Consider the following 19,011-nt stretch of genomic DNA (forward strand, 5'->3'; position numbering starts at 1 on the left):
CTTGAAAGTGTGTTCTAATTGTTCTCTTTTTCGACAAGTCATTTCTGAACTCTTAATCAGAACTGATTTAGCTGATACATTGGTAAAACCAGCACGTCTGCAAGGAAGGCTTATGTTAGTGTTACCACATCAGCAGGAATACCAATAAATTGTGCAGAAATAGCTAAGTGAACAGCTTTAAACACTGCAAAGCACAATTTCAGGTTAACTTACATATCTTAACAAGTCTTTTAGTTTAAAATTTAAAGATTGGAAAACTTATTTCAAACACTGTTGTTTGAATTGCATCTTATAGACTTATTTCATACTAAAAGATTGGCTTTAACTTAGAACAACACATTACTGTCTTGAGAATCTGATCTTCCAAAATGTCTTCTTTTTATCCCTTCAAATGTAAAAAAATCTTCCCTCCCACTCCTCACAAACCTTTGCAAAGGCAGAGAGAAAGGAATTAACTGCCCACTAGATGTCCCTACCCTGCTGCTGAGGTTGCACACATTCCCGCAGCTGCCAAATCTTAAACCCCCACAAGTCCCTTGCAGTCTTAATTCCTGCTAATGTATTTCAGAAGGAAGAAGATCCTATGCAATGCACTCATAGTGCAACCTCAACAGACTACACAGTTTGTAATAACTGCAAGAAACTTCAGAATTCAGAGTTCATTTTCAGATGATGTGTTGAACTCTGGTAAGAAGATCTTTTCTACTCTTTTTTTTACAGTCTTATTTCTCTTTCTATTTATAGCAGTGACCTCTTGGAATATGTTTTCATTAGGGCATATTTTAATTTATATTGCCTAGCTAAACCTCTTCATTGATACACTGACATTGTAATGAGATTACTGTTCCAATGTTTAAATCTGTCTGAGCTGAAACTTCATGTGAATTGAATCTCACGGTTTACCCAAGGTGTCACAGTGAGTGACCTATTACAATATGTCTGAAATTCTTCCTTTTCTAATTCTTTGGGGAAAAAAATGTCATTTCTGGAACAAATGCATATGAGGAATCAAATATTTCAGTCCAGGAGAGCTTTGTATGAAAACTTTGACAATCTTATTCTAACCAATTAGGAGGAAAGGACAGTCTTCATTGGTACAAATTACCAGGCATATTTTCAACAGCAACAGATCACAAGTTATGAATTACAGTAATGCACAGGAATGGACAAATTCCTCTTATATTTTACCTTCAAGTCATCCAGGCTTGAAGGTAGAGGACCTGGTTTCCTGCTAGGAACATTACTATTCTGTCTCGGTGAGCTGGCAGCTGATGTTGGTGTACTGTTGTTCAAAGTATTCAGTGGTGAATTCCCATTGTTGCTCTGTTTGTCATTCAGTGGCCTTCACATAAGAGAAAATAGAGGGACAAGAACGTCAATGCTAAATATGTTATGTTTTCAATCAAGAGGCTGTGATTCTGAATCTCCTGTCTGTGAAGCTAATGAACAGATTAACTTTTTTTACATATCCATGCTTAACCTAAGACATTACTATAACGTATTTTCAGTAAAACAAAACAGACAAGAAAACAGAGAGTTGTATGATGCTATTTTGTGTTGGTTTTGCAGTTAAGCATACCAATTTATGCTTCATAGTTCTGATTATTGTCACGATATCCCTGAAGAACACTATGGACTCCAAACACAGTTTACACAAATTAATCACCAGCCAGGGCAATTAGTTTTTTGTCTGGTATCAATAACCACCCCCCCAATACTGAACTCTGTGTATCGACCCTTCCATAGATGTCCAATGTTCACACACAGTATGGGACTGACTTAAAGCAGTTCACTTTAAAGATGATGCATTTTTATCAGCTGTACTCAGGAATCTCATACAAGGATTCTGAAGTAATCCCAAAAAATTAAAAATGCCACCATTTACACTAGGTACCGTAAGTCAGCTCTTTTATTTCGTTCAGCTGATTTATGAAGAAATATTTCTGAAATGTCACTAAATGGAACATAAGAAGCGTGGGCAAGCAGGCAGAAACATCGCCAGTCCAAATGTTAGGATACATGGTAATTATAAATACAACCACAGATGGTAGCTTTAACTTTTCTAGCCTCACTTGCTGAAGAAAAAGAACTCAGTGAAAACTCATTTAAAAAACCAGCTGAAAGTCAATTTGAATTTAGGGTTGTGTGGCTGTGGCATGTTACACTTTAAGCACTTCTAGGAAAAGATTTGCCTTAGATGATGAGAAAGAAACTCTGCAGATAGTCAGCTTCTTGTGTTTTTATACGGTACTGGCAACTCTTTAAACATTTTTCTGACTACTTCTACCTATAAATCAGTGAGTGTACTTCTCACTGTTAAAAGTGCTAAAGATCAGTACTAATGAGGAACTCATATCAGCATTAGAGATGAAGCTATAAACAACACACATCAAATTTAAAATGACTGTTACATCTTATTTGTAAACTGCAAAAATGTGGTTTGTGAATTTGATGTAAAAAAAAAAAATAAACCCACAAGAATAGTGTACGTCCTTGTTAAACACATGGTCTGGAAGCTTCTCTCCTCCTCTGCCTGCCTATGTCCCATTTGACTGAAAATGGTGTCAAAACTTTGATTTTGTACAAATGCTTTTGAGTTTCAAATATGCATTTGGTCATAAAAAATGCATCTGACAGGTAAGATGTTCTGTTTCCATGTCACCAAAAATTAACTAGGACCACTTCAAGGCTTATCAGACTTCAGGATTATGCTAACAAGAGAATAACCTCATCACCTTGTTAAATAAGGCAAATAATACCCACCCTGATGCACAATGCCATTTAAAGTTTTCTTGGGTTCCAACTGTCTCTCTAACATTTGCAAACCACGTTTACTTCTAAAGCCCTAAGCCTGTAACTGATGTATTATGTTTTTCTTTAAAGGACACAAACAATGTTTCACATACTTCAGCGGTGCAGGTAGAATTGTCTGGTAGTTGTAGTGTTGTTGCTGTTGGCTCAGGATCTGCAGCTGCAAAAACAGTTGCTGCTGTTGTAGCAGACGAGCATAGTTGGAGTCCATCTGTGGCTCATTTTTCTCACCTTTCTGATCAGGTGGAATATATTGATGATACTTCAATTTTTTCACCCTTGGTTTAGGTTCTTTACATTTCTTGCTCCGATGTTTATCATTTGGGTTCTTTGGGTGGCTTTGCTGTTTATGGATGGAAAAGATTGAAACAAAAGCACAACAGATGTCACTTAAAGCAGTTACTAATGGCTCAGAGATGCAGCATACCAGAGCACTTTTACAGCAGAGAGCTGCTGAAAACAATTGTCCTTGAAAACATCCCCAAATGATCCATCCTTGCAAGGGTAACATACTCCAGCTGCCTTATCCCCTGCACAAGTAGGGGTCATCAAATCACAGTCTGTGAATGTTTTTTTAAAGATGGCACAGCTAAGGGCTTCTACTAGTCATGACCTGTCATTGCAAAGAGGCATTCTTCTTAAGCAGGTTGAAAGCCACTTAGCAGTTTGTGGAAGTAAAAGCCAGAACTTTAAATTCCATCTGTAAACATCTGAGGTACTTAGAGGTCTAGACTAAAAGCATGGACAGACATTCCCATAAATTACAGGCAGAAATATCTTCACTAGCAATACCCACTCAAGTGGTAAAGCTCTCATCCTTTACAAGCCCTTTGAAATTATTTTGATGGAAAAATTGAAGGCAGTTACCTAATCATACAGAAGGTATCAAAGCAGAAATGCTGTGTTGATCCATGCATGTTTACTACACAGACAGCCTCTTTGGGGGCACATTTGAATTTGTCATTAAAGTCTTGCATTAAGTAAGCTGGTACAAATCCAGTGATTGCAAAGGATATAGCCAAATTTATATTAGAAAATGACTGCCAGAGGGCATCCTTGTACATTTAACTGAGTTTATTTCATGCAGGTAAGCAGAAATCTACAGACATATATTCATTAACACAGCTGGAAATGAAACATTATGGACATCTAAAAGAAATCCCTTTCTAACTGTATTTGAAAGGGGTTTCAATGTTGCTGGCTAAGTCAGTGCAGAAAAGGGAATTGAGTATGTTCTTCTGATTTTCAACAACGATACAGTAACTTCTCCCTCACAATGAATTCTGCTTATACATTAAACCAACTAAGAAATTAGTTGTGGAAAGGGAGCAATGCCGTTCACCACTTTGGCTACAAGCAGACTATGAATGCAGTGACTCCCTTTCTACTCAGCTATCCTCCATACAAAACTAAATTAGAAAGCAGATAGAAATAGAAACTCTGTATTGCAAAAAACTATTTGTCCTTATTTCTTAAAAATTTCCATAGCAATGTAATGCACAATTCTGCCTGAAAACTTTCATCAACTGTCCTGTAAGGACCTCTTGGAATAACGAGTGGTCCCTAGAAGGGTTTCTGGCTGACCTAAGCACATGAAAGCTTTCAGTCACCAGCCCAACATGCTCCCCTGAACACCAGCAGAAGCTGTTCTTAGCTAAAGGCACTGTAACGTTACTTGTGTAGTTTTCCACTAAGCACAGCACTGTGTGTTTAGGACACAAATGAAGAATGTTGTCCTCAGGGGCCACAGTTGCAGTTACCCACCTTCACTAACGTTGGCCCAGGCTTTGCTGCAGATACAGTGGTTGTGGTCAGGGTGGTTGCAGCAGTGGAACGAGTCACGTGCTGTTCGATTGTAGAGGGAGTTTTGAGGAATTCAGGAACTGGAGAGGTTAAAGGTGGATACTAGTATTAAAAAAAAATATAAGGAAAAAGAGAAACATTAAAAACATCGGCCACCTGAGTAACTGGAAGAAATGTGAAAAAGTTAAGACAATTTACTGTCATGTCAAATTCCTAAGATATTTTTTGGAGGAATGGTAAAAACAAAACCCTGTACATGTGTACAGATGTTCCATAAGGGCATATCATGGCACACTTCAAATATAGCAAATAAAATACAATGGTTTCTTACTTTGACTTTTTAGTTAGCTAAGAAAACACTGCTCTAGTACTATAAAATTGAGGCCTTCAGTATTTTTTGTCTGTGGAGTCAGATTTTTGTGTATACATGGAGAATGTTACCACCCAAACAAGTACTGTCAGAAAACCATTGCTTTCATAAAGGTCAAACTTCACACAGGCAAACAAACTTCTTGTTTCAGAATGATCACACAAAAGGACAGCTGGTATATTTTCACCCTTCCTATGGTATTTTCACAGAACCCCACCTCTGACTGTGCCAGGAGGTGCATTTCTTCTCTATCTTATGCCAGCAGAAGTGCAAACCCAAACTTTGCTCATCTTAATTTGTCATACCAATTTTTATTGTGCTGAAATTGGTTTGTGATGTTAAATCTTAAAGAAACCTTGTAATATCCTTCTGTGGTGAATATCCCTCTGATGGAACACAAAGACTCTACATAAACAGATCTCAGTCTTTGTGTTCCAAGATACACAAAGAAATTTTTACTCTTTTCTCACAAACAGATTTCTTCATTCTCTAATTATCTTTACCTGTTACAGGTAACTGCTAACAGTTTTCATTAGTCTTTCTTGGATATAAGTAACTGAAAATGTACAGGATATTCCATGTAGGGTCTCACTGCATCCTTACAGTGGCATTAGCCCTTCTACTGGAATCATCTCTTCTGACAATTTTACAGAGGATGTCCACAGTAGCTCCCTGACTCCACTGCTGAACACTGCACCCCAGCTCCCCTCCTTCCCAGTTTTCTCTTGAGTCAAGGGTCCCCAGGTTTCCACATTTCTTTGTCATGGAAAGGAGGGGCCTTGTGTATTTTTCTTTCCAAGAACTACTCATTCTATTGGAATTGCATTTCTTTCCTAAAAGCCGAATCAACCAGTTCTTTTTGCATAACAATCCAACTGTGCTGACTCTGCCTTCCTGCTTTTGTTAGGTGACCCATTCTTGCATCAACCTTGTTAACGGTAGCATGAAACCAGAATGTCCCACATCAACTCCCACAGAGCACTGGTACCAGCTTCCTTCCAGCGCAGGACTTCCCTCTTTCTGTCTCATTTCTGGTAATCTCCATCCTCATTCTCCTAATGTTTAATATCATCCAGTAATAAATCCAGCCAGATGACATCAGCTGCACTTCCATTGTTTAAGAAAGCAATTAGATCACCTAGTACAATGTTCCTTTTATAAAGCCCTGTCTTTATATTCCTATCAGTAAACATCCTTTTTCTTCCAAACTAATTCCAAGACTTGCATTCTAATTAAGTCCGACAGGTACTTTCTGTTTCATTTCTTCCTGTACCTTTCCCATATTTTTCTATGAGATTACCATAAAGGACTTAATTCGGTACACATTTTGCAACTCTGTGTCCTGGTTCTTTTGTGTTTCCTGGATAGCAGTTCCCAAGCTGCCAGTCTGCGCGAACAAAGCTCTCTGACTTTTGCTTATAATTAATTTGCAATTAATTTCCATTTTATTTTTGTGTTTCATTTAGACATTCCGCTGTGTTCCCAACCATCAGCTGCCAAGAGAGGCAACTATAGCTGCCTTCCCACAACACAGCAAAACAATAGTGGGTTTGATCCCTCTGTCTTGCAGCCACATGGAGGAACAGCTCCTGATGATTGCTTTACTAAAGGGCAGATTTACCATGTCCTCCCCAGTCACTGCAACACAGTGCACATGCCTGTCCTGGGCACCTGTCAGTTTATGGTGGCAGGCTAAAGACACAAATGCCTCTATTTTTATATCCAAGTTTCAGAGTGTTTGCTCTGGAAAGTCTCTGATATCTACACAGTGTCTGTTATTTGCTGGACTTGCAAAATAATTGGGAGGGGATGTTAGAGGGACTTAGACTTTAAAAAAAGGTTCTGGATGCTGTATTCCAAGATATTGCATCCCTGTTACTATCCAGTTTACAAGGTTTATTCAAGTTACAGCAGTAAAACTTTAAAAAGCACTTAGAATAAAAGTGTCAAGCACCATATTACCATAAAGCACAGAGGAATTAAAATGACCTCATGATTTTCACTATTTCTTAACTAGACACCATTTAAAATGTTTGCTATTTCACTTATTCATTGCATAGTCTTGTACTAATCTGATCCTTCTTGAACTCAAACAACTTGACTTCAAACATACTATTATAGGCTAGGCAAACAAATCCACGATGACAGCACAGCTAAACTCTTCAAAGGGGGACAGTTAGTAAATTTTTTTAAAAGCCCAAACAAAGCCAAAACAACAAAAAAAGCAACCACCAAAACCCCAAATTACCTCTTCTCACATTGTGTGAAAATCATGGTGTTAAACATTTTCTTCTGGCCAGAGAGTAGATTATTTTTTCCTTACACTAGTCATTATCCTAACCTACACACAAAGCTTTTCAGATTTCCCATTTTAACCTGCAAGTGTTAGATGAGGCAATGAACCATGCACATAATTTACTTTATATTATTTTCAAAATCAAAAAATTAGATTTAAGATGCCTTGACTTCTTAACTTGATTATTTCATAAACTAGTAATTATTTCATTTCGACAGATCCCTATATTTCCAAGTAATATTACTTCTGCACCTTTTCTGCTAGCTGGTCAACAAGCTACAGAGAATATACTGAGAAATTATTCTGTGCCATCAAGCAAAATTCTTCTGTTCTTCAAAAAAGCTGTTTTGAAGATAACTGTTTAGTATATTCTGAGCTGTGAATACCCCAGTTTGATCTGTTTGGAACATGACTAAAATGCCTAATCCTTACCAGATGCAAGTACACTGGGTTAAAGCAAGTTTTAGGTCATCAGTCAACAAGAGCTGAAGGTTCTCAAAATTATGTTCCATCCTCTGAAGTCTGGAAATGTGCGGAGGAGGAAGCCTTAAAAAGAACTTTGGCTGCACTCCGCTTTATTCAAAACATTCTTTGTATTTTTTTTTGTTGTAATAAAATTTAAAATTTATCAGAGGAAATTAAAAGAATAAAGGAGCCATTCCCAGACACGTCTCCTGTAGAGACCTGCTGTGCTGTTACTCTTTAATTCAAAAGGAACAAGGTGAGCATCTGTTTTATTCTGCAGAAGAGCAACTTCTCATTTTAGATGTGTGCACAGAAGTGGCTGTAATGTAATGCGAAATCCATAAGCAAAGGCTTGAAGTTCTATCTGAAGTGCTTTTTCAATCAAGTTCGAATGCCTTACTTTTTGTTTCTGTAATCACAGAGCCCTCTTATGCTTCCTGCTTAGAAAGCTTTTGGCATGTATTGCTTTGAGTATTTTTATTTAACTCTCCATTAGGAACCTAATGCCTTACTCAGGAATCTAATTTCATGTGGTTTGTTTTCAATTTATTCAACACAAATTATGTTCTCTCAATGTGAAACCCAACTCACATCTTAATCTGTATGTTAGGGAACAATGAAATAAAATGGATGTGCTGTACTTTGTGTCCAGCATTGGTTTTGAATATGAACTTCGCAATACTTTTTCTATCTACTGTGGTAATAAGAAAACCAAGGAGAGTAATATCAGATCCTGAACCACTCAGCTGTCAAGTGTCCATGGTCATAAAGACAATACAGTCTTTGGAGCATTAACAAGAGCTATCTCTTTTTTACTTATTTAACAGTTGACTTTTACATTACTTTCTGCAGTAAGGAGCAAATCCACAGCTCTCTAAATCCTCACACATATAAATGCTCTGCCATAAAGATAACATTTTATCTGCCATGACACAGTTATTTTCCTTTCTTTGTAAGTACCTCATAGAAAAATCAACATCTCTTATTTTGATTTCTTAAGTAGTAAATTGCTTAAGCAGAATTTTAAAAGTATAGGAAAGAATATTTAAATTATGCGGGGAACCATTTTTTCATGGACTTTTTTGAAGATAATGGAACTGACGTCAACTGTTGTTGTTTCAGCTAAGTTTAACTCTAAGTGAGTTCAAGACCTTGCCCAGAAGGAAGACAGACATTAAGTAATCAATAACAGCTGGTGTAAACCATGGCCATGACCTTTTAAACAACTTCTGGGAAAGTTGCAGATCTTCTATGGGTCATAATGAATTTCAGGGAATTTATGGCTTCACTGCAGCCTATGAGAATTTCATCACAGCCACCAGCTAAGCCAGGGTTCTACTCGGTGCACTCCCAACCTGAAAAGAGAGTCCCACATACCCTTTTGTAGCAGCAGAGGTATTTATTCCACGTGAAAGCATGCCCCATTTCTACAGTGCCAGACCAAAAACCATACTGTGAAGATTTTAACATTTAAGAACTGTACCTGTGTTGATGTAGCAGCATTTGGGGTTATAGGTGAGGGTGAGTCACTTGGTTTTGGCTCACCAGGGGAAGCTGCTGAACCCTGGGATTCTTGGCTGGCTGGTTGATCTGGTGATAAAGCATCGCTGCTGTCTTCATCAAATGAGAAATCATCCAAAGCTTGAGGGTAATTCTCTTGTCCAACTGCTAAAACGTTTACATAGAAAGAAACAATGTTTTTTTAATTGCACAAACTGAATTTAGTCATTCATGGCAGAATTAGCTAATTGATGGAAAATGATCAGTTTTCAGCAGTCTAAACATATGGTACCTAAGTATTTATTATGTTTTTAACATGAGAGCCATATTAAATCATATTCAAGGAATCAGTACAACCAAGTGTGGAGCAGAAGTGGTTTTAGTAAGAGATTAAAAGGTACGTTGAACAGATGTGGAGCGCACACAGACACCTACAACAGGCTGACGAAAAGCCACAGCTGTTTGATTACTTTGTAACAATTTTTATTAAAAACAAGTATTTTCAAAGTTTCATATAAAAATAGGGTAACTTTATTTAAATGATAACAAAGTTTAAGTCTCCGAAGCTGAAAGAGTAAGCAGTAATAAACTTAGCATATGTTATCTTCTAGTAAACTCTACCCCCAAGAGTTAAATTATTTTCCACAATGCCACATAGATCACAAACAGAAGTGTGGGACTACTACTTGCCTATAATGGCTTCTTTAACACTGGAGTCTACAGGAAGAATATTTTTTTCTACCAGTTCCATAGGGCCAGGTCTCTGGGCAATCTTCTCATTCAGATCATCTGCCAACCGAGCTCTCTTCAGTTTCATCTGAGTGGCCTGCAGTGAAGGCTCCGCAAAGGTCTCTGAAAGGATTTATTGATTTAAATGGTCTGATTCTTCCCCAATTTCATGACAAACAGCAGAGTAGAAACTGAAGCAATAGAAACACTCCATGTACATAGCCCATGATATAATTACCATTATAGATTAAAAACAATGTGCAGTGGCAAACAAATACGCTACTGAGAATCCCTTCACTGCCATAGATGTATCCATTACTACACAGATTTAGAATACAGACTACCACAGACACCATAGGGGTAGAGAAATAGAGCAGATAAACCTTTAGAAATAATTCCCATCGAAGTGTAATTCACTGAGACAACTGAGAGCACAGCCAAGTCCCTGCTGTGAGGGAGGGCCCGGAGCTGGCACGTACCTTCCAGGATGTGCATTCTGACCAGCTCCGAGCGGTCCGGCCTGCTCCGGATCTTGTGCTTCAAGAAATTTTCAGTCTTCAGAGAAAGGAGAAAACACCATCAACTACCGTTCACTTAAAAACTCAAAGCAGTTTGACAAAACACCCACATCCAATCAATTACTAGTTGCAGTTTCATTCAGATGGGTGGGTAGCACTGTCAGAACACAGGCAGTAGAGGGGTTCCTCTTGCTTTGTTCTGTTTTCCTAGCAGTTAAGCAGCTTCCCCAAACAAGGTGGGGATGCTTCTGGATTTGATCCCACACCACCACATAATCCCAATAGTACCAATTTACTATAGAAAAACTGCACAAGCGTAATTTTCCCAAGCATCCAATCCTTAACTGGAAGTAGCTATCTGTTAACCCCCCCAGAAGTTTAACCCCCCCACACTGATCTGTGAAGGCTCAGAGAAGTTCCTCTCAGATTTGATACACATATTTTATTTTAGTGAATTCTCCCAAAATAAAAGCACACATTATTACTGTAATGGTAAGAATTTTTCCATGTACTCAAGAGAATTTAGTATCACAAAAACCTGACTCTCCATTTCCAGAAGCTAATCATAAGTTTACACAAAGTAGTTTACCCTGGCTCGCTCCAGGCTCTTTATCTGCTCATGGAATGCAGCTGGACTTTTCAAAGCTGTGAAGGGAGAGCAAGAGTTAAACTGACAGGAAGTGAATTTCGAAAGAAACATGCTAACCAGAATGTGTGTATGGGTGTTTAACACCACCTCAGAGTTGTGTTTGTATCTGACCAGGCTTACATTCGATTTGTGCTGTTTGTATCACCTATATTTGGCAGAGATGAACAATACTCCTATATAAACATCTGGAATATTTGATTTTAACAGATTATTACCATGTAATGTTAACTTCTTCGCAATGTACAAAGGTGTTTGTTTATTTATCAAAACTGTACCACAGTGGAAATTTTATGAGGTAATGTTTAGAATGCCAAAATGCCAATTTAATTTAATTTATTGCACAGAATTTTCTGGCTGTCCATATCTTGTGTTATTAGAGAGAACTGGGCCTTCCCAAAAGAACTATGCGTTGATTTAAAAACAAAATAGAAAAGTGTAGAGGCCTTAAATGTTCATCTTAGAAAACAGAACAATGATTAGCAGCTAAATAACCAAAAAGAGTAAAAAACCCACCGTTCACCTAGAAATAACATGAATTGTAGAGTGCTCCATCTCAGTGCTGTCCACTTAGAGAATCTCCATGTTTCCTGTGCACCCCGCATTTGTTTGGCAACCTTTGTCATTCTACTCTTTAAAAACTTATGGTTTTGTTATTAATGTCCACTCATTTAAGTAATCCAGTTTATTTAGTAAATTAGTCATGATTATTTAAATAGAGAAAATAAAAGCAGACTCAGACCATGTCTACAAATCCTTGCATTTTCATCACAATGGCTATTTTAACTTAAATATGATGTAAGCACAATGAACTTACTACACTCTCAGGTTATCCAAACTCAAAAGTCTTTTCAAATGCTAACTTTAGCACATTTTAATGATCTCAAAGAAATGCTTATCTTCATTATTTTATATATTCTATTCATAATTAACATTACAGAAATAAAAATTACTAGAAGTAAGTCTTACGTGGCATGATGCCCTGGTCCACCAGCTGTTCTCGTGTCCGTCTCTGCTGCAGCCTCAGCTGAAGTACTGACAAAAGAAAATATCCATTCCTGTGTAAGCACAGTCTCCTGAAAAAGTGCCAACCCCCCATTCCACTGATACCAAGTATTGCAATCTTAGAAATACTTTTTGAGGTTGCAAAAGTATTTTGAAATACTGAGTATTCAGACCCAACAGTAACCCCCAAGAGCCATCCTAGGAACAGCTGCTGTACATTTCAATAAACCTTGCTGAAATGCAGGAAACTGAAGAGAAGTGGGATTTTATCTGCCTTATTTAAAAACAAACCTGGGAGAAGATGTAGACATAAAAGTTTTATACTTTCAAAGATTATGGCTTTTTGTTGGGGGGAAAAAAAGGAAAAAAAAAAGAGTTGTTTCTTTCTTCTACTCCTCCCTTCCCCTTGTTTCCATATCACTTTATCATAGTGCTTCATTATCTCTTTGACACATGTAGCTACTACCCCAAAGTGAAATTTCATCTTCTGAACAAGGGATGGTCAAGAGACAAAATAGATTAAAGATGTAATATTTACATGCTGAAATTCAGACTTGGGAGATTATTATGGGTATATGATTATGGCATGCTGTTCCTATTGTATTTCACAAGGAAGCAAAACAAGCTAATGCATTGTCCAAAACATCAAATGAATGTAATTTTTAAAAAATTAAGCTAAGGACAAAGTTCATTGTTTCCAGAATTTAAAAGGAACCAGCTTATTTCCTGTTCTGCAGTACAGGAAGGATATTCCTCTGGCTAAAGCATTAAGACCGGGAATAGCAAGCCCTGAAAACAAGATATTATTTGCTTGTGCTACACAAACATTGAGAGTTCAAACACAAACATCTCAGGGCTGTGGCACAGCAGATCTGTTCAGACTTTACAATATCGTGATACAAGAATCACAAAGGACAGAGATGCGAGAAAGCAAAAGAACACCACTAAAACGTAAACTGATGAAAAGTCATTCAAAAGGTATTGAGTTCCTCTGGAAACTTGAAAATACCTGCTTTAAGTAGGGCATTGCATTTTCCAAGTAATATTAACTGAGAAGTCAATGGAAGAATAACTTTAGAATAGTTTGGTTTTGTATCCCTGAGTTTCCTGTGGCTCCAGGTAAGCCATGATGTCTTAGTATCTCTCACCAGCAGGTGCAAACTTGTACTGCCTGGAATCCTGCACCAGTTTTACTAGACAAGTGTGCATTAAGAAATCATTTCAATGGAAATGCATTTCAAGCATACAGTATAATTTTGTGATGTTAAGCTTCTAACCCTGGGGTACATCACAAGCCCAAAGCACGGAGAAACCACTGACTGCAACAGTGTTTATAGGAAAGCAGAAAGAACTCTGGTATGTTCCTTGCTTATGATTAGTAAGGCAAGAAGGCTCAGAGTCAGCCTTAAAACTGTGTGTGCAATCCTTTAAAAAATCTTAAGGAAGTTTTACCCATCTAAATGATGTGAAAGACAATTTATAAGCAGGGTGGCAAGATACTGTATTCCAATGTTTTTAGTCCCGCTCAGATTAAAACTTGTCTTTCTTCTATTCTTTGCTTAAACTATGCTTTCTTTTACATCACTAGGAGGCTGTGGTGTGGCTAGAAAATCATGTCCTGCTCTGGGCAGGAATCTCATCCATGCTAACAGCTGTATTTGGTCCAAATTCACACCACATTTAAATTTGGCTTTCTTGAAACACTGAGCAAATGACAGATGGGCCTACCAAATCTTTACCTAGTTACAGGTCAGTTTAAAGCACATGCCTCTTTATTTCATGCACAAGGTCTTCAAGCAAAATGATCTGCTCCAACATCAGTGATGTCCACGGTAGAGCTGATACATGTCAGACAAAGTAAATAAACCAGAATTAGTATTTCTTTTTCAGTTCCATTACTTGAAACACTGTGGATCAAAAAGTGAATACTGACAATATCACATCAGGTACAGGAATTTTAGTACTGCTGTGACTCATATACCAACCTATCATAGGCAAGTAATCTATTAAGAAATAATGCATTGATGGTAATATTCCATTTTTTATTCAGACTTTCTTTTTCACTAAGCTTTTTCATAAAGCCCATTTTGTAGGTGCAGCTGGTTCAGCTGTAAGTACCTAAGCATTGCTAGGGCTGTGCTTTCAATATTAGTAATCACAAGTAGGAAAGAACATTATTACTGAATATATTATACTGAACATTTTTTCTAAATATAAGTAACGGGAATCTCTGCTGTTAGTTTAGGAATGTACCTATGATTTATGGTTTCAATTATGGTCAGATATTTGTCTTAAGCTTTGCAGGAAGACTTAAAACTGAGCCATATCCTAAACAACATACAGTGTAACAAGGGAATGAACATGCAGTGGACTAGAGCAAAAGGGAGAGAGCAGTAAGAATGTACCTGCACATAACCCTTATGTGCTCATGTGTGAAGCTTTAGCATTTTTTAAGAAAAATATGTAACAAACCATTCTTGTCTCTCCTAACATTACTTGTCTGCCCATCATCTGTTCATCTACACTGGGCATTACAAAGCAATAAGGGAGGATTTTGAAGCTGTCCCATCTGTATCTGGACAAGTCATCTGCTCTACTTAAAAACAGTGAGAAGATTGAGAAAATGAGAGATATAGAAGATATACAACATGCAGTTATTCACTTACTAAATAAATATCATGAACTTATATAATAAGGAAAGGACAGCCAGTAGCATGACTAATAGGAAAGCACTGCAGGAGGAATACTAAAGAAGAGATGACTCATAGTTAGAAAGATGGTATAAGATAATAACTGAAGATTTTGATTTGACCAGAGCAAGGAGGTTAAACAGAAAGCAAGCTGGATGAAAACCAGATGCATGATTTTGCAACCAATTCCAAAAATAAGGCTGAAAAAGTGTTTTATATCTACACTTTTTAAAAAGATAAATATTGAGCAGTTGAATGCATTATTAAAGAAAAGAAAATTTTCAAATAGAAAGCAATTGTGAATAAAAACCCTAAATACATTGTTTTTAAAAGTTGGAAAGCTAAAAAGGTTTTGCTATTCCAAAAAAAAAAAAAAAAAAAATCTATCAGGAAAGAAAGCCAATACTGATATCTCTATAAAAGAGATACAAGGATCTAGAGGATCTAAAATACTTTGAACCCCTACAGTGACACAAAGTAAAAATCACAGCTGTTTCTAATGAAGAAACAGTAACACCTGTCCGTGAGCTGAATAACTTCAGTCAGAGCACACCTGGGGTCAGGGAGTCAGAGCACGTGGCCACACTACAGCCAGGAGTGACCCTCCCACTGTCTGTTTTACACACAAATGTGTATCTGCATACTGGAGGGGAACCTGAGGGGGGTATGAAGGAAGGGAATAGTGGTGAGGTCTGTGAAAAGCACTGAAGGAAATGGGGACTCACAAGAAGCAACTCAAAGAACAGCCAGCCCGGCAGGAGGATGGGAGTCATGGAAACTAAAGCACACGTTTTCAATAAGGAAAATATAATGAAATTATCTTCAGAGACAAGGATGAGCCATCTGAGAATTGCACTTATGGCAAAGAATCACTCATTTATTTCTGTGAGAAACTATCTAGAATAGAATGAAGGCTGGTTTAAATCTAATGCAATTAAAGCTAATACAGACTTTCATATCATATATATGAAAATCCATGGAACAAGAGATTTCTAGAACAGTCAATAACACACAAACTGGTAAACCTAGTAAGTCTGGATGAAAGGACACAGCCTAAAAAAAAATAATCTAAAGCCCACTGAAGCATTGCCCAAATACTATATACTGTGTGTATATATATATTACTACTTGTTCTAGTGTGGGTCAGGGTTTGGATTTTTTTTTCCTTCTTTGTTTTCCCCTCCTCCCCTTTATTTTAAAGAACCATTTACAGACAAGCCATCATGGAGTGTGGGGAAGTGAGAATTCAAAAGACAGGATGTAGAGGTAAAGCAAAGTTCCCCTTGGAATGGTATTTACTCAAACATTGTGTTTTACAGATGGTTCTTATCAGGGTCAAGCTAGTCAGCTTGTTGGCAGATAGTTTACCTTTCACTTTTACACTTTTAAAATCAGACAGTTACCTACATAATATCTAAAACCATAAGAGATCTCCAAAATGAAGACACAGAATTAAGAAAAAATTACATATGTTGATAAACCATTAATGCTGTTAATACTGTTCTTCCTATTTAAAGTACATGTGCAAAAGAAGGGCAATGTTAACACCACTGAGCAAATGTGGTTGCTAAAAGACAGTACAAATATTTTGCACTTCACATTATCTGGCAGTAATCCTCCTCCACACCACTGCAGCTCTAAAAATTGTCTGTGAACTGCTTCTGAATAAAAACCATGCACAGAGAGGTCAGTCAAATTCCTGCTTTGACTGAGGGAGAAGGGAGGATATTCTTTTTTATTTTCAACTAAGCATACTATTTTAACACTTGAACACCAGATGGAGAGATTCCAAAATTTCCATGTGTTTTCTTAAGTCAATAAAATTATCATTAAAGCTTGGATAGCCTATTTAATACTGACAAAATAAAAAAGCATAATCCCTCCTCACAGTAAGAACATCTGGTTATCTGACTCTCAGTCAGCAGAAGTCTTGTGACTGCACTGGAGGTAGAGTCTTTTGCCAGCACAAAAGCTGAGCGCCAGAGACTGGTGCTGCCACTCTTCCAGCTCCTTCCAGTGTTAGCACACCAGGGAATCAACACTTCTGTGAGCCAGGGAATGGAGATGAGGGTGCAGAAAGGGGAGCTCATCTGTTAACCAGTGCACTTGGTTATGTGGAAGTGTATTCCTGTAAAGCAGTAACTTTTATAAAGCCAATGCTCTGTTCTCACACCGGGAGTCCTGCTCAGGTTCACACACACCGTGCCCTAAAGGGGCAGAGATTGAGGATAACCAGAACCAGCAGCTCCTCAATCTCCTGCTGAAGCGCTCCAAGGGGTGAGAGCAGAAGTGCCACAAACAAGCACTTGAGGAGACACAGCGCATTCTGTATCAGCCTTCGAAAGGCAGCAACCAGAGCGGGCTGGGAACGTTTTACTTGCTGTGAGTGGCAGAAGGAGTGAAATAAAGTATATTATTAAATCACCTATAACAGCTTTTATCAGAGCTGAGCAAGTGATTCCTGTTACAAATCTGTAATGTGCATCCTATAGAAGAGCAGTCTCAAAGTAGTACTACATAATTACAAGCACTGGAATGTAAAGAGGCCAAAAATAAATTGATAGTTGTCCTGCAGGAACAATGCTATCTACACTGATTGACAAGCTTTCATCACTGCTTCTTGCCTTGAAAAAAACCAGAACACATACTGTGCACGGTTCCAGCACTACTAATTCCACATCTAACACAGTTCATTACATAGCCTATTAATTTAAGATCGAATTTTAATCTTATTATAGAAGGTACTATGAAACAGCAAATAGCTGTTGCCGTTTCCCAATTACACGGCTGAAACAAACACTTTGCCATGGACAAGGAGTCCAGCAAACACCACACAGTCCTTTCAAATGGCAGCAAGAAGAAAAACAATACACAAGACTTTTTAAATGTTCTGTGTATAATCATCTCATTATTTTCTCAGATAATCCAATGGATACTATCTATTTAAACCCTTAAAACTGCAACTAAAAATGAGAAAATGTAACATCCAACATTCCTGCATACCCCCTTGGAAATTTCCAAGAGCGGCAGAAACTCCAGCGCAGGCTGCTAGGCTGGCTGCCATGGAAACAGACAGTGCTGGAAACAGGGCCGTTTCCTTGAAATGAAAAGCTGTTCCACTGAAAGCCTCCATTTCTTTCTGCCAGCTGCCAACAGCTTTTCTGCAGCCGCTGCCCCTCGGACGCTGCGGCCGCAGCAGAGGGCAGAGGCTCCGGGCAGGCGCTGCAGTGGCACCGGGCGCTGTGGATGGACACAGACCTGTCCCCTGGGCCCCGGGGCGGGAGCAGCTGTACCCTTAACGCGTGTCCCCGGCATGGGCAGAGAACACAGCTGAGAATTCCATCAGGCACAGGTGAACTGCAGTGATCCGAGCGTCAGCTTTGTCCTGGAAGTGTGGCCCAGCCTCACAGGGCAGCAGGGACAGAACTGCAGACCTGAGCACCGAGTGCTCTCTGTGCATCCTGCGCTGTCACCCTGCACCCCAAACCCCGTCTGCTCGCATCCAACAGTTTGTATTTTCAAAACATCCTGACTTTATGCTAGGTTAATCCCCCAGAGGTAAGTTTTGCTTTCTCCTGAGTTGAAATTGTTTCTCTTTCAACTCTATGATGAGGTATTGTACTCTATTTATCAATTCTTCCCACTGATATTTGTTCTGCGAATAATAAAAATAGTAGAAAGTATGTTTTATACAGTAAGTAAAACAAAGAGTGGGTGATATGCAAGGTACATAATTCAGTAAGGTTATGCAATATGGTAGTTTGCACATGGTATTACACATACCACCAGTCCAAAGTTAGAAATCTGTTCATACAATATTCACTTCATTTATATGGCATGTCAAAGAAGGAGAGGAGGGAAAACCATGAAAATAGCTACCTTTAATTTGCTGGAAATTATTCTAAGTAAGTTGTAAGGAATTTTAAAGATAAAATGCGTTTAAAATTGTGGTATTCATTCCCCATCAACCTGAGGATGGTAATAAAGCATGTGAAATATTCTCAGTTTTAAAACAAAAATAATTCATCACCAATTCATCTTGTAAAATATATCAGACAGCATCTAATCATGGGCCTTCAAAACTTCCATGTATGCCAGGATATAATTAAAAAAAGGAACTATTTTACTTAGTTTAACTTGCTTTTGTTAAAAAAAACCCCTTACTTACTTGTTATATA

General features: G+C 38.0%; 1 protein-coding gene across 4 annotated transcripts in view; it reads right to left on the bottom strand.

Annotated features, from left to right (window-relative positions):
- Positions 1-19,011, bottom strand: part of MRTFB (myocardin related transcription factor B) — a 65,382-nt gene that overhangs the window by 14,774 nt on the left and 31,597 nt on the right. For all 4 annotated transcript variants that reach the window (XM_040079304.2, XM_040079303.1, XM_040079301.1 and 1 more), the window contains exons 2-9: positions 12,108-12,173; positions 11,082-11,137; positions 10,454-10,529; positions 9,936-10,097; positions 9,229-9,413; positions 4,576-4,716; positions 2,907-3,154; positions 1,189-1,342 (exon numbers count right to left, since the gene is read on the bottom strand). In XM_040079304.2, coding sequence (XP_039935238.1) covers positions 1,189-1,342; positions 2,907-3,154; positions 4,576-4,716; positions 9,229-9,413; positions 9,936-10,097; positions 10,454-10,529; positions 11,082-11,137; positions 12,108-12,114 — 1,029 coding nt within the window. In that variant the 5' untranslated portion in view covers positions 12,115-12,173. The remainder of the gene's footprint in view (positions 1-1,188; positions 1,343-2,906; positions 3,155-4,575; positions 4,717-9,228; positions 9,414-9,935; positions 10,098-10,453; positions 10,530-11,081; positions 11,138-12,107; positions 12,174-19,011) is intronic.

This window comes from Hirundo rustica, chromosome 15 (genome assembly GCF_015227805.2).
Source record: "Hirundo rustica isolate bHirRus1 chromosome 15, bHirRus1.pri.v3, whole genome shotgun sequence".
Taxonomy (NCBI): Eukaryota; Metazoa; Chordata; class Aves; order Passeriformes; family Hirundinidae; genus Hirundo; species Hirundo rustica.